The sequence below is a fragment of the Amblyomma americanum genome, chromosome 3 (assembly GCF_052857255.1).
Source record: "Amblyomma americanum isolate KBUSLIRL-KWMA chromosome 3, ASM5285725v1, whole genome shotgun sequence".
Taxonomy (NCBI): Eukaryota; Metazoa; Arthropoda; class Arachnida; order Ixodida; family Ixodidae; genus Amblyomma; species Amblyomma americanum.
The window spans coordinates 60,344,555-60,359,542 of NC_135499.1; the positions used below are offsets into that span (position 1 = coordinate 60,344,555).

Genomic DNA, 14,988 nt, shown 5'->3' on the forward strand with positions numbered 1-14,988 from the left:
ACGCTAAGGCGCCCGTGTGCTCTGCGATGTCAGTGCACGTTAAAGATCCCCAGGTGGTCGAAATTATTCCGGAGCCCTCCACTACGGCCCCCCTTTCTTCTTTCACTCCCTCCCTTATCCCTTCCCTTACGGCGCGGTTCAGGTGTCCAACGATGTATGAGACAGATACTGCGCCATTTCCTTTCCCCAAAAAGCCAATTAATTAATATTAGTCAACTATGTTCAGTTATTTCGTGGTGTATGATTTGGAGCTGTAACGATTCGCCCAGCTATCCAGAGAAAATTAGATGGTAACGATTGGAAAAAAATTGTTTATTCTGACCTTTCGTTCATCACATGTACGACACAGTGTGATAGGAACATATCAGTATGGCACAAATGTTTTTCGAAACAATTAATTTCTTGCTGCATTCACGCAGTTTTGAATTGGGCACCGAGAATGGGGAACATCTTCGCACAGTAAAAAAGATGAGACAAATCAAAGCGCTTTTGGGTAAGTACAAACAAATGTCACAAAATCAGTGTCAGCATCAAGGTCTGCACACGTACGTAGAGCTAGGGAAGCGCTTCGTGAGCATTAGAAGCCTTGCGTGGAGTTTTACTTACTTGCGTTTTGCGTTCTGTAGACATTCCAAGATATAATCCCAGAGAGCTTCAATGATCACTAATGTGCGCCATTCATATCAAGAGCGGAGTCTCCTTGGAACGTTTGAGATTAAACGTCCGTTTTCATAGTGTTCAACCAAACAAAAGTGCGTCATTTTTCAATAGAAACTGCGATACAGTTTGAAAGATTCGCGCAAAGAAAATATAGCCGAGATATTAGTCTTATTAAATCATTGTGGATAACACTGCACTGAAAACGTTGAAAAAATGTGAAATTTACAGCACTAAACTAATCCCGTTCTCGCCCAAATTTGCTACAAGTGCCTATTTTTGGTGTATTTTTCCGTGTGGACAACACCGAGTTTATGACTTAGTTGTAACCAGTACAGCATGACACGATGGGACACCGGAATCAGAAATAAAATGTAGATGTCGCAGGTATAGCTTCGGCGGGAAATATAAGCGCAGTCTGCTTTCTGTATAGACAAGTGCAAGAACGCCACCTCCGGTTTCACACTACGTCAGATATGGCGTGTTTTTTTTTCAGCTTCAAACGAAATGAAAGTGCTGCTACCTAGCCACAACGTTTATGCAGCAGATTGGTACTAGCCGAATGCTCCAAATGATGATCAGGCAAAAAACAAAGTTTTCCAGAAACTTCGATAAATTCCAAACGAACCGTTTCTAGGTAGTAGAAATATGCACCTAAAGTAACTACCAGAAGACTTGATGGCAGATGCAATTAATTGTTCACTGTATAACATAGCGGTCCCTCCGAGGGAAATACATTTGGTCCTTCCTGAGCATCTCACTTTTCGCCTGTTCGAGCAGCCTGCGGCCAACACGACAAATAGCCAACTGTGCAGAAGAGTCACGGAGCGCACTTCATATCCTCAACTCTATAGGAGCAAGACTGCATAGTGTCGTTGCAAACGTTTAATGCCATCCGAGAAGAACAAACAGATCACATCCTCACATTTTGTGTTCCCCAAGAATACCACCCATGGCCGCTAAGCGGCTCTCATGGAACGCACACACACACAAATGAAACAAGTGGGCCTTGTCTCAACCCATAGCTGCCCCTGCTGACATAGTTTCTTAGCGCTGGTATAGCTGGCAGCATGCCATGATGACTTTCCCTGGCAGAGAGGGCTTGCACTTAACGTGCGCGCTTGCCGCGGTGCACGTAAGCGTCCAAAATAGTGCTTCGTCTAAGAGTGGTCGCTGGATATCACAGGCTAGTGTAGTACTGCCCGTCTTCCGTGTCGCCTTCTTCTTCCTCGATGACTTCCGTAGCACGGCCGGATGTCACAACGTCTGGCCGCGAAGGCACGAACCACGGAGGCAGTTCTTCCTCGTGCTCGGTCTTGGCGTCACCGGCTTCGCGGTCGGCAGATGGGAACCTCTGCACGTGGGCCTGGCAGGCCATCTTCCACAGTTGGCGCGCCATGGACGGTCCCGTGTGCTGCACCATGACCGTGAAGTGACTCGCCTCGCTCTTCATCAGCTCGTACGGCTCGTCGAACTCCAAAATACGACCAGCGTCCAGTACCTGCCAAAAGTGGGCGACATTTAAAAAATTCAGCGCAGTAGAAACCCAAAAAGTAGTCCGTTGTTCTCGAAAGCACAAAAGAACAAGGCGCACTGTACAAGCGCCCTTGAACTTTTAAAGCCAAATTCGCAGTGTAAGTCGTCATCGAAAACTGACTAACGTCCCCCTTCACTGTAATTCCGATCACACTGACTCTGGCAAGACGGGCAGCAAGTGAAATGTCAACGAAAACTCATAAGAAAAACTGCCCCCATATTAATATAGCCCTCACGTCAACCTGCCGCATGGCCCGTAGAGCCACAACCTCATTTGCGAGCAGAGAACTCAGACTCAAAAAGTAATCAACAGTCAGAAAGTGACTACGTTTGCCGAGAAAGCTGAGGTTAACCAATTTCGTGTTACGAGAACCAGAGTACGATACTACTGCTACTATGAAGATATGGCCGTCGCTATTCCCAGATAAGGGCAAAAAGTCTCAGTGTCCTTCGTGCGCATCCTTAAGCCTAAAAACAATATTCACGAATATATAGCTAAATTTTAATTGAATCCTGTTGCTACTGCTGCTCACTGAACAAGCGCTTTTTTCCATCTCATTTGCGAAAATCATGCTGCTGTGGTACGTGTAAATTGCATGTACATTACGCTCCTGTCACGTGACTTTTGCAGGCTCCAGCAGTTTTATCGACAAGCGTTTTGATTGGCTCTTACTTTTTGGAATAATTTTGTAGTAAGGTAAACATTGTCCTTCATGTAAAGCTATTTTTGCAGTTCGATTTGAAAACGAGAGAAACATAGACTCAAAAGGAATTTTGCATCTCCGTACTTAGCGCCCAATTACTTTTTGTCACCCCGTCCCCGTTCTGTCTTGGAATGTCCTGCTGGTGAACTGCACAAAAAACGTTGTTTTCCATCCGTTTTTCATCAACAGACATCGCCCAGAGCATATCCTTCTGCTCGCGAAATGGAGAATACGCTCTGAGAAGGCAAAATTAGCACAGGAGGAGCCCAGGTTATACACGTGAGCTTCCTTCCTAAAAGAATAAAATCCAACGCCTTCAATGTGAGCTAAAGAAAGAATTTGTAAACATTCTAGCCTTTCCAGCTTTTAATCATGTCTCAGTCTTCTTGGCTTTCAAGTCACGTAGAGCCGGTTTTAAGGTGACCTGAATATTACAAAGTCGAAGAGCTGGCAAAAGCTATCTTCGTATGGGCCGGAAAAATATTCGCTATTTTAACAATGACGTGCAAGTGACAAGTGTGACGTCTATGCCTAAAACTACGCAATGACTGCGATGTCCTCTTCATGCCTTTCATAATGCGTTGAAGCGTTTATTTTTGGTCAGCAGCGCTCACCCCGGCGGACAGCACTGGACGTGGGTCAGTACGATGAAATTGTAAATGCCGGATAAAGCACTATACACAATAACGACGGCTCAATTGCTATGTTATATAAAATGTTGATTCTCTTGAATAGAGCGCTGTATGCTAACGTGGTCCACAATATAAAAAAATCCTTATTCAGGCAGAGTTCCTCGCTGAAGTACAGTGTGCGCATCGTGTTTGGAAAATTCTGGCGATCAAAAATTATTCGCTGTGCTTTAAAGCTATAATTGCGCTTAATCATTTTAAGTTCACTTCACTCTAAAATAAATCCTTATTCTGCAATATCATCGCCACTAGCCCGTTTCGCCCTTTTCTTTTTCTTTTCGAGCCAACACTCCAGCCATGAACTGAAGACCCCCAATAGTCCAGAACCTGAATGCATATAGTGGGCCTTTAACAAGGATAGGTAATTTTCAAGTACTGCAACAGTAGCAATACAGGCTGTTCTTTCCAGGAAAGTAGCCCGGCAACTATGAACAATGTTGCAAGTGCCCGAAGGGCGTTACTCACAATGACCCGATCCGAGTCCATGATCGTGTGCAGCCTGTGGGCTATCGTGATCACCGTGCAGTTCTTGAAGTTTTCGCGAATCGTCGTCTGGATGAGGGCGTCAGTCCTGCAGAGAGGGGTGAATGAGTTTAAACGCGGCACTCATCTTGTGCGACAGTGTAGAAACCTCTCTAGAGCGGCTACATTTTAAATGCGAAAGCACTACTTCACGAAGTCAAACCGGCTGGGCGAGTTTCCTTGAAGCTTGACATTGACGGTGACCTCGGACAAATCATAAATAAATAAAAAAATACTGCCGCGGCTGGGATGTGAACCCGCGGCCAGTGGCCACTCCAGGAGAACACTATGCGATCGCCGCAGCCGATCACATCCCGTGTTAAACTGCAACACACTCTCGCGCTGTGAATTGCAAATCTTCGACTTCATCAACTAATACTACTACGCAACTAATGTACACACTTTGGCGCTGTACACTGCACATTGCTGTCTTCATCAACAAATACTACTGGAATGAATGAATGATCATGCGCCGACGCCAACGACGAGCAAGCTCTTGAGGCGGTTGGCTGACGCTCGTGCTGGAGAACTGCTCCTTATGGCCTTGCCTTTGGCCCCGCTGCTTCATCGATTATTGGTGCAAGATCCTTTGTCGCCGGCGCTTCCCATGTTCCAATAAGCTACCTTCAACTACTATCGAGCTAATATTGCCATGCGTGCCTCCTATCATCGCTGCTGACTGCTCGGGGCAAACCGGCAACGAAAAATTAGAGGATTGTGTGGAGTGCGCATGAACCGGCCGTTCGGGATTTTACGGCGTAGTTCTGCGATTGAATGTATGGCTTAAGCGCAAGATTTCTGGCATTAGTTGAGACATAAATACGGCACCGCGTTCAGTAATCGCGACCTCTGGAGCACTGTGACGAAGAACGATGGACTCCACGAAAAACTTCGCCGCATCCGCAGCTGTTGCGGAGGGCAAACGCGCGACTCGGTGTAGCGCGTGAGATAATCCGTGGCGACAGCGATGTAACGGTTCCCCGACTTGGACATGGAAAAAGGTCCTAGGAGGTCCGTACCTACTCGCCGGAACAGATTCGTCGACGGCGGGATGGGGTGAAGATGGTCTGCAGGCTGCACGGGCGGAGTCTTACGTCTCTGACATTCACGGCAGGTCCTGGTGTAATGACGAACAGTCTTAGCGAGAGTTGTGGCCAGTAGTGGTTGGTGCGAATTCTAGCGAATGTTAAACTGAACCCCAAATGTCCAGATGTTGGGTCATCATGGCAGGCTTCCATAACTTCGTTGCGTAGGTCAGCCGGAACAACGAGCAGCCACGAACTCGCACTCGCTGCGAAGTTCTTGTACAGGACGTTGTGGCGAAGGCGCAGGCCGGGTAGTATGCCAAGAAGACGGATGGAACGGTGCCTCCTTGCCGTTCCAAACGGGCGACCACTTCACAGAAGTTTAGTTCGAGCCTCTGTCGTGCTGCCATATCTACCGTGCTCAGTGCTCATAGAAAGGCGTCTTCATTCTCGGCGTCCTGATCTGTAGGGGCTGAATCTACTCGGTCTCTCGAGAGACAGTGGGCGCCGGTGTGCCTGCGGCCGGATTTATACACTATCGGGGTGTCGAACTCTTGCAGCCGAAAGGCCCACCCTGCAAGTCGCCCTGCAGAGTCTCTGAGAGTGCTGAGCCAACATAGGGAGTGATGGTCGGTAACAGCTTGAAATGGGCGTACGTACAAATATGGCCTAAAATTAGTAATCGCGAGCAATTCTTTTTCAGTTGTCGAGGAATTCGTTTCTGCCTTCGATAATGCCCGAGTTGCGTACGCGACGACGCGCCCTACGCGTTCTGTTGCTGAATGAGCACGGCGCCGAGGCCTCTGTTGCTAGCGTCTGTGTGCACTTCAGTCTCGGCGCCCTGGTCAAGGTGGCCGAATACAGGGGAGGTCAGTAGGCATGGTTTCAGATGTTCGAATGAACGCTACACGACGATCTCCTTGGTGGAGTGAGTAAGCGGCGCTGCGACATGAGAGAAATTGTGCACAAAGCGCCTATAGTAGGCCCATAGTAGGCCCATGGCGTTCTTGTCCGATGTCGTGGGGAACGGGGCGACGGCGCCTGCTTCATCGGAATCTGGACGGATGCCTTCGTTATTGACGCTATGCTGCTCCGCGACCCCAAGGCCTACTCTTACGATGATGCTCAACTCGTTGCCCGGCACGCGGAAGAAGCCTGAGAGCTGGCAAGACTACGCATCCAAGACCATCAGCCCGTCGATGCACGCAGGTACAACCTTTGGCATCGTGAAGTTTATTTCCATCCTGATGATAGATTGTGGGTGTGAACTCCAGATCGACGTCGTGGTCTCCGCGAGAAGCTCCTGAAACGCTACTTTGGACCGTACAAGGTGGTTCGTCGTATAGGCGATGTAAATTACGAGGTGCTTCCGATTGTGCCTCGAACATCCCGTCGGTCCCCTCAGTCTGACGTTATTAACGTGGCGCGCCTCAAAGCTTGCTGTGACCGATAGGACCTCGTGTTCTCTTTTATTTCCACTTACGTTTTACCGTTATAGTTATGCCTGTATGCGCATCGGCACGATGCGTCTTTAGGGAGGAGAGTAGCGTCATGGTTTCGGGGGGGGGGGGGGGCACCTATCCTTGCTGCTGACTGCTCCGGGTAGATCGGCAACGAAGAAGTAGATGATCATGTGGAGTGTGCGTGAACTGAGTCCCGACCGCATCGCCCGGCTCCCGCTCTCCCCGAGCCTATGGTTCAGGACGCCCTGTCCCGTCTCCCGGCTGCCTTCTCGGGTTGCCGCAACAACCCCTGACAAAAAAACGTGAATTAGCTCAGCTAATCGAGTATAGGCAAAGCGAGAGCTGTCGGCGTTCGTTGTGTTCACAGGTGTTGGCTTTGGCAATATTCTAGACGCAAATAATTTTGAGGAAAGGAAGGGTGCATAACTGGCTCCCTGGGTCTGTGGAGGCCTCAATCGCTCTTTGAGGTACGTGGCGGTGGTGGGAGAGAGGCGTGGGCTGCATGCATTAGCGCTGACAACGTTGTGACAGACACGCGGCGCTGCAGCAATAGGCATGCAGAAGCGTTCATTGGGTGATCAACCTCTCGCGATCAGCCATTAAGTGCCACCTGCCAGGGTGGCACGTGTGAGCGCGCTGCCTATCCAGTATGCGGAACGCACTCAACGTTACAGATGCCAAGCCGTGTCCGCTCGACTAGATCACGTGGACAGCCAGCAGCCGCTCCGTGGCTATGGAGCCCTGGCGCAGCGACGGCGAATACTCGGCTCGGCGGCGCGGCGAAGTCACGCGGTGCGTTGCTATGGCAGGAGCGTAGCAAGGACGTTCAAGGTCAAACTGCAGCCCACGGCGAAATTGGCGCCGCTAGTATCGTCGCCAGACGTGCGGACGACCCAGCAGAGCAAAACCATAAGCCAACCCGACTAAACGCATGCTTTCGCTCGTCTGCTCAGTTAAACCACGTTAAAACCCTGCCGCATTTTTTTTTCTTTGGAAATCTCAACGTCTCTACAAGATATTCAAGTGTTCCACATTTCATTTATAAAGAAGTACTTTATTTTGTAGGATGAGTTCATTGTGAATGGCAGTTTGCCTTACAAAATATGCGTTCCAAATCTGGTTATGCAGGTTTGAAAAAGCCACATAAAAATGGCAGGAGCATTGTTCGAAAGACAGAGTATTATCTCTGCACTTTTACAGACTCACGAGCGAACGACGCTACTACAGAGAATTGTGTTTAAAAGTTGTAATCTACTAAATGGTTTCAGCAGCTTAATGTGGAAGTTGTGGACAATGAGGCCTTGGCTTCATTTCTTCAAGTTGATCAACCAAAGGACGAATTGCTGTGTGGGTCAAAAAGGTGCAGCAGTACACGTTTTATATCGCAAATTTCCCAGAACCAAACTCTCAACATGGAGAAGCCCTGTTCCGACACCATGTGCTAGAAAATGTTAGCCATAACAATGTAAACCTCTTGAGACTGTGGGAAGTAACCGGGGCCACAAAGTCTTGAAAGGGCAGAATTTGAGTACTGCCTCAAACAGCCTTACTATACTGTACTATGGCTTTACCATGACAGCACAAAGCCAGGGCCTCATGACGGTCTTTAGAAGACATATCGACAACTCGTTCACGGTGATTATTAAAGCAGGCATTGCTCGCTACATGGAAACCTGCTGCGAATGTGAATTGTACAAGAAGTTCAGGCCGCTGGAAAATAAGATGATCAAACTGCTTTACTCGAGAATCCCGATCCAATTATTGAGCTTTAACTTCTCGAGCTCAAAAAAAAAAAAAGGCGGAGGGTGTGTGTGGTGGTAGCGGTGTCAAGTGGCAGGTGGACTTAGCCTATCGTTCAATATGGCTTCTGTAATCCCGCCTGTCTCATGATAAAAAGGAGATATGTCTCGCAGGCAAGACGAACGAGTCCCTTTCCTCCGTGACAGCCAACCGTGTATCACAGGAGAGAAAGGAAGTGCAGAGGCAGTCGAAGAGAAGAAAAATAATGCCCCACTAGCCGCCTTGAGAGATTCCCCTCTTTTGGGACCGCCGCTGACGGCGGATGCGAACAAGTACCTTGAACAAGGTGATTCAATGCTGCCATGTTGCAAACTGAACGCTTGGGAAAACGTAATAATAAAAATTCCTTGCAGATTAACTGCGCGAAAACCACAGCAGTGTTGTTTACGCCACACCAAAAGCTAATTATTTGCAACATTAACATTCATATTGGCAATAATGTTATTGCAGCAGTTTCAGAAGCAAAAACGCTAGGTGTAATATTTAATCAGCACTTATCATGGACCTCACATCAACAGCATGCATTAAAGATTATTTCTAAAATATCAGGAGTATTCTGGAGGCTCCTAATTCAAGTTGTTAATATATAATGTGCTGTTATATGTACAACTAAATTACTGCGGACCTTTAAAGAGCACAACGTCAAGACAAGGCGTAATTAAGACTTTTTCTTTAATAGCAAAAAAGCCTTCCGTCATGTAGCCAACGTTTCTAATCAAAGCCCATTACACGATAACTCTTATGCATACGGAATTATATCCCTTCCAAAACTGTTGTTTCAACCTGTATGTTTGCTAAAAACATAGCTTAACGACAAAACCTTCCTGGTAGAGGGCATTTATTAAGGAATGAAGAAACATGGCACGTCCAATTTTTAAGCGTCGGACATGAGATCGATAGCGTCGATGTTTCCGTTCCGCGTTTATTAAGCGAATTGCTACGCAACGATATTGACCCACAAACAGAAACTAAGACTAATATGAAAATTATTTCATCAACCGGCTTCCTGTCGTTGAAGGCTGTCAGCCATCTTCATAAAAATCTGTAATACGCCGTTTCACCTGAAATTAGTGTGGTTTCTGTTTGGATATTGACTTTTCACACATTTTTTCCTTGTCTTCTAGCCAGTTTATATATTGTAGTATTTATCTTTCAGGTCTCTGATAATACTCTTACTCAAGTACATGTATTTGTAATATTCTTGCATGAAACATTTTCCCCTCCTGCGTGAATATGGCATGTGCCGCGAATTATCCGCACTTACGTCATACTACTCATGAACAGCTGTTGTGAAAATTTCCATGTAAAGAGGGTGGGGGCCCAGTCAAGCTTGCCTCAGATCAACTTTTTGTCCCCACTTCTTGCATTTTTATCCGTTTAAAAACGCAAAATAAACTTTGACTTGAATTCAGCTCAACTTAGAAGTAAACAGAGTGGCCACTGGGTGCTGACCATAAGTAATTACAGCTTGAATTCTTTAAGCGAGATCATACACGGTTTGTTGGCACATTTTGTCCAAGGACGCCCAGCGTCTGGCTGCTCTTAAGGATCACAACAGTATATGGCTCACGGAAAGAGGGTGCGCTGTTTAAATGGAATTGCAATGGCAGCAGATTCAGCCGCACTTCAACACACTATATTTGAAGCCGATCAGCCTTAAGCATACCGGCTTCAAAAAGGTACAAGCATTTTTTGTAGTTACTAGAAAGGAGCGCGCACTTTTCGCAACTGTAAAGGCTGGACTGGAGAGCGCGAGTTTCGTCATTTCGTCCCTTCAAAGCGAAATGCTTAGAGGAAGTAAAGGTCACTGTTAGCGGCAACGCTCTAGACTTCCGCTGCGAGAAACTGTCCTCAGCTGCAAGAAAGAGCCCTAGAGCTGCGTTTCGCGACAGAGTATCATGCAGACGCTAATTTGGTTCCGGAACTAGAACTGCACGGCTGAAAAATTTTATTCCCTCACACCCGAACCCCAAAGCTCGTTGGTAGCGTGCCCTGGCAGCAGCTGTTGCTCCTAACAACCGATTCATCACATCTGGCCTTAATTTGGTGCAGCCTGTACTTTGAGGATTTTATAAAAGTGGTTTGATTATCCGCAAAGTATTCACTGTGTGTCGTCGAGAATGCTTGCTTAAACAGGGCGCATGATTATTTCAAAGCTGTTCGCGTATGTGGTTGTGAAGTGGGTATAGACACAGCAAAAAGCAAAATATTAAGGCGATAGCCTTTAATGGCTCATACTCGCGGTGACCGTTCGTCCGTTACATCGCCACCTAGGTAACGTCACCTAGGTCGCGGTGACCGTCCGTCCGTTACATTGTCATCTAGATCACGTGACCTTGGTCACATGACCTATGTCACGTGGCGCCACGCTCGCGCCAGCTGCTCTTCTCCTCTGTCGTGAAATGAATTCAAGCGCGGCAAATTCAAATCAGTGCAATTAGTCGCAAACAGCTTTCGCCTTCCCGCAGTTAAGAGATATCTAAGTGCATCGAACAAATTTTATTCACTAACCCATCGCACAAAGCGGCTTACATATGGCTTCCAATGTCACAAATATTATATAAGGCGCGTTCTTTGCGCTGGTCACACTGTTGCAACTACCTATAGCAAAACTAGCCTTTCATGTCAGACAGAAATTCCTTATAGACTTTTGCACCTAGTCTAGCGGTTCCTTCAACTGAGCAAACATATACTCAGCCCTATAGCAAACCCAATCTCTAGGACAGAGGCACTGTTTTGAGAACTTTAATGCTGCAAGCCAAAAAACTGTGGCTTACCTCTGCTCATGAACATAGCTGCCATGCCTGTTATTCCTGTCAAAAATAGTTCCACCGTGCTGTTCTAACACGTGATATTTTTTTTCGACTCTGCGCACAGTTGTTGTGCAGCCTTGCATTACAACGTCGCAAAGCGGAACGTTACCAACTCTACGTTTCTTTGATTCTTTATCGTCATTAAAAGGTCTCTATTCAAGCCAAGGTTTAAGTGTTCCCTCTGCGGCATTCGTTATTCCATCCGCCCACAGCGAAATATGACCACCAAGAGTTGAGCTGCCTGGAGAGAACAGTTGCTTTCAAGCCCCACTTGGAAACTGCGGATACAGAGAGAGGCCATGACGCGAAATTACACGGTCGAGTAACGTTCGTGACAGCTCTTCGTTCCTCCTTAATTAAAAGGTCGCTACAGCCTGTCACACAATTTCTGTCCCATTAAAGTATCGGCATGCATGTCCACAACACCATAGCGGCACAAGAGGCGCCCTCATACCTGGGGTCCACGTTTGCTGTGGCCTCGTCCATGACGAGTATATTGTTCTGGCGCAGGATGGCCCTTGCGAGACATATGAGCTGTCTCTGTCCCACGCTGAAGTTCCCGCCACCCTCGGTCACCTGGGCTGACAGCCCGCCCGGAAGGTCCTCGATGGAGCTCTTCAATCGCACCTGTGCGTTGTTTAGTAACCAGGGAATAGAATAAGCCAGTCGAAAAGGGATGTCTTCTGGCAGCTCTGATCACCTATTGACAGCAGGAGAACGTCAGCAAGCCAACTGTTGTAACTGAATCAGCAATCCTAAATGCCGTCTTCTATGCCCAGCTCGAGGGCCGCAGTTTATGTGGTGCGCTTGTGATGAGGTCAATTCCCGATGTCTTTTTGGAACCGTCTATCCCCTACGTGCGCCTTAGTTCTTTTGTTAAGGATCTTAGACGGATACGATGTCTTGATGAAGGATAAGATGCCTTGTCTGTCCAGAACTGCGAGACTAAATAAGTTTGTGTTTGGTTTTGTACATTTATAAACCTATTTTTTGTTTTTTGTTTTTCAGAATATGCATGCACTTTACATATTTTGCAATGCCGCGAATGTAGCATCTCACGTCTTTTTGCACATGTGGTTTGCATATCTGCCAATTATTTAGTGAATATTTTGTATGTGGACCTTTCACTAGCCGAGGTGGCTATGGGTCCAATCAAGTTTTGATGTTAAACTGATGATGATGATGATAATTCTTCTTTACTATCCGAACATATACGGTGGCAAAATTTCATTTGTTTTTAGGCAGTATTCCTTGCTTGCAGTACAGACTCCATGAAAGCAAAGCTGAAACTCTCAAGATGCCGCTTCTCAAAAAGAAAACGCACTCCGATACGGAATGATTTTCCTCCCCTTTAGTGCCTGTCGGACAGACTAACTATAGCGTGTCTGTCGACACGCCGAGAGGAACAGAATCTGTAATCAAATGGACTCTCACTAGTGGCTGTTTAGGAGCACAACCTGTAAACTGTAACGCGCAAGCCGCTAAAATGTAGATGCAGCTGACCGCCTTCCTGCTTCCATGCACGTGGAGCGTCAGATATCGCTCAGCCAGCAGTGAAGGCGGTGCCTGGATTCTCCAGCCCTTCCTTATAAGAGTAAAAATGAATGATGCATACTTTTGTTCCAATGCTCGCAAATGAGCCTAGTCAGCAACACTCTTCAGCTCTACTCACAATGTGGGTAACCTGCGATTCGACATCCACTGCTACACAGCTCACTGCTACGTGGCTAGCAGATTATTCCTGGAAGTTACATGAATAGATTACGTGCAAGACGTTATCAAGCCCAAGATATCGTGTTTTACGTCAGAGGTCCTATTTCTTATTCAGAAGTTGCCGCCATTGGATCATGCGCGGTTGGTCTGCAGACGGGTACCAAGGGCAAAAAACTGTCAAGCTCAAGAATAGGAGCTATTACGTTGCGGCAATACGGCACAAGCGAGTTCTCATCAATTACACCTTGGGGTCAGTCATCCTCTCGTCTTCAGAGATAGCTGAGAATGCGCCTCGGCGAGGCACTGAGCGGATGTCGCAGATTACCTCTTCCAGAGCCTTCCACATCTGGTCGTCGCTGTGCTCCGAGAAAGGGTCCAGATTGCGCCTAATGGGCCCTGTGAACAGCACGGGGTCCTGCAAGGCAGTGCGAAGAGAAGAGGAATAAAGAGGTCGGCCTAGTTTGCGGGAAAGAGTGAAGCGACTGGCGCATGCACTGAGGTAGATCTACGTAGAAGACTATGCGATGACCCCTAGCATACTGGTTTCTACGTAATGCTGAAGTAAAATGAGTCGTTTGAGCATGTCTCAACATACAACGAACAGTTTTCTGCGGTACAATGCGGTCACTTTCCTTAGGCAAGTTAACGGAGAAAGCCAGTATCAAATAAGAAGCACTACCCGCGGCACCATTCTTTCGCAGTTTCGAGCAACGTGGTTCTGTCGGCCACATCATCCTCTAATACTTAAAGCAAGACATCTGACATTTTCGCAGCGTTTTGGGCAGGGAAAAGAAGCAGAGAAAGCGCAGAAAAAACGCCTACTATTATGTACACTTGACTGCCACAGGGGCACGTACCGCTTTCATAACAATATTAAGGCGATAGTCGTTAATGGCTCATACTCGCGGGGACCGTGCGTCCGTTACACCGCCACCTAGGTCACGTGGCCTAGGTCGCGGTGACCGTCCGTCCGTTAAATCGCCACCTAGTTCACGTGATTTAGGTCACGTGGCGCCACGCTCGCGCCAGCTGCTCTTCTCCTCTGTCGTGAAATGAACTCAAGCGCGGCAAATTCAAATCACTGCAATGAGTCGCAAACGGCTTTCGCCTTCCCGCAGTTAAGAGATCTCTAAGTGCCTCCAACAATTTTTTTTACCTAGCACGACGAAGACAAGGAGCAAAACGAAAGGTGGGATGGGTGCTGATAAAAAGTATAAGTGCAAACCGACTGCCCCAATACTGCGCATTGTTAGCATAGCGCGTATTTTTTCTTGTGCATAAACAATAACGCCAGAACACATGACGCCGCAGGCCCAAGAATGCAAAAAAGCAAGAACCTTAAGTAAACCGCATAGCCCATGCTTTTTCTCGGTAGCGTTCTAGTAGCATTGCAAGTACTTTTGTCGCCATGAACGAGACTGCCAAAAGAAAATCGTGATGTTCTGAAGAAATAAGGCCCTAGTCACTATTAACACAACCTGGAAAATTACTTGACGTTTTGAAGTCTTATCAAACTGCGGAATCCTATATCTAGCATGTTACACAACAAGCACGCAAGACTAGTTTACCGGTAGTAGTGTTGCAAACACTAAATTGACTTTCATAGGCTTTGGATATCAACTTCGGGCCTCTGCCACCGACCCTCCCACCTTTCCCCTCTCAGCCTCCCGCACGTCGTGACGCACGCTTCACCTGGGGAATGATGGAGATCTTGCTGCGCAGGTCATGAAGGCCGATGTAGCGGATGTCGATGCCATCGATGAGGATGGGCCCGTCCGGCTCCGTCATTCGGAACAGCGCTGAGATTATGGAGCTCTTGCCAGCTCCCGTACGGCCCACGACGCCAATCTGCGCAGGGACCACCGGGCGAGCAGCCATGTTAAAATGAAACACACTGCCACGAGCGCCCATAACAATGACACAGACAGGAAGGCAGCAGGAGGCTTCGAAAGCTCAATTTTAATCAAGTTTCACGTGGGCCCTTGAAATAATTTCGGCGATGGTGGTAGCGGAAAGGGCACCAAGAAGTCGAGGGGAAAAGTCTGATGGAGGATGCAGTCTATTTA

At 47.5% G+C, this 14,988-nt stretch overlaps 1 protein-coding gene across 2 annotated transcripts in view; it reads right to left on the reverse strand.

Annotated features, from left to right (window-relative positions):
- Window positions 1-291: 291 nt before the first annotated feature.
- LOC144124619 (ATP-binding cassette subfamily C member 4-like) overlaps window positions 292-14,988 on the reverse strand; it is a 97,237-nt gene continuing 82,540 nt past the window's right edge. For both annotated transcript variants that reach the window (XM_077657419.1, XM_077657418.1), the window contains 5 exons: window positions 14,615-14,770; window positions 13,248-13,337; window positions 11,664-11,836; window positions 4,052-4,157; window positions 292-2,158 (listed from right to left, as the gene is read on the reverse strand). In XM_077657419.1, the coding sequence (XP_077513545.1) occupies window positions 1,838-2,158; window positions 4,052-4,157; window positions 11,664-11,836; window positions 13,248-13,337; window positions 14,615-14,770 (846 nt within the window). In that variant the 3' untranslated portion in view covers window positions 292-1,837. The remainder of the gene's footprint in view (window positions 2,159-4,051; window positions 4,158-11,663; window positions 11,837-13,247; window positions 13,338-14,614; window positions 14,771-14,988) is intronic.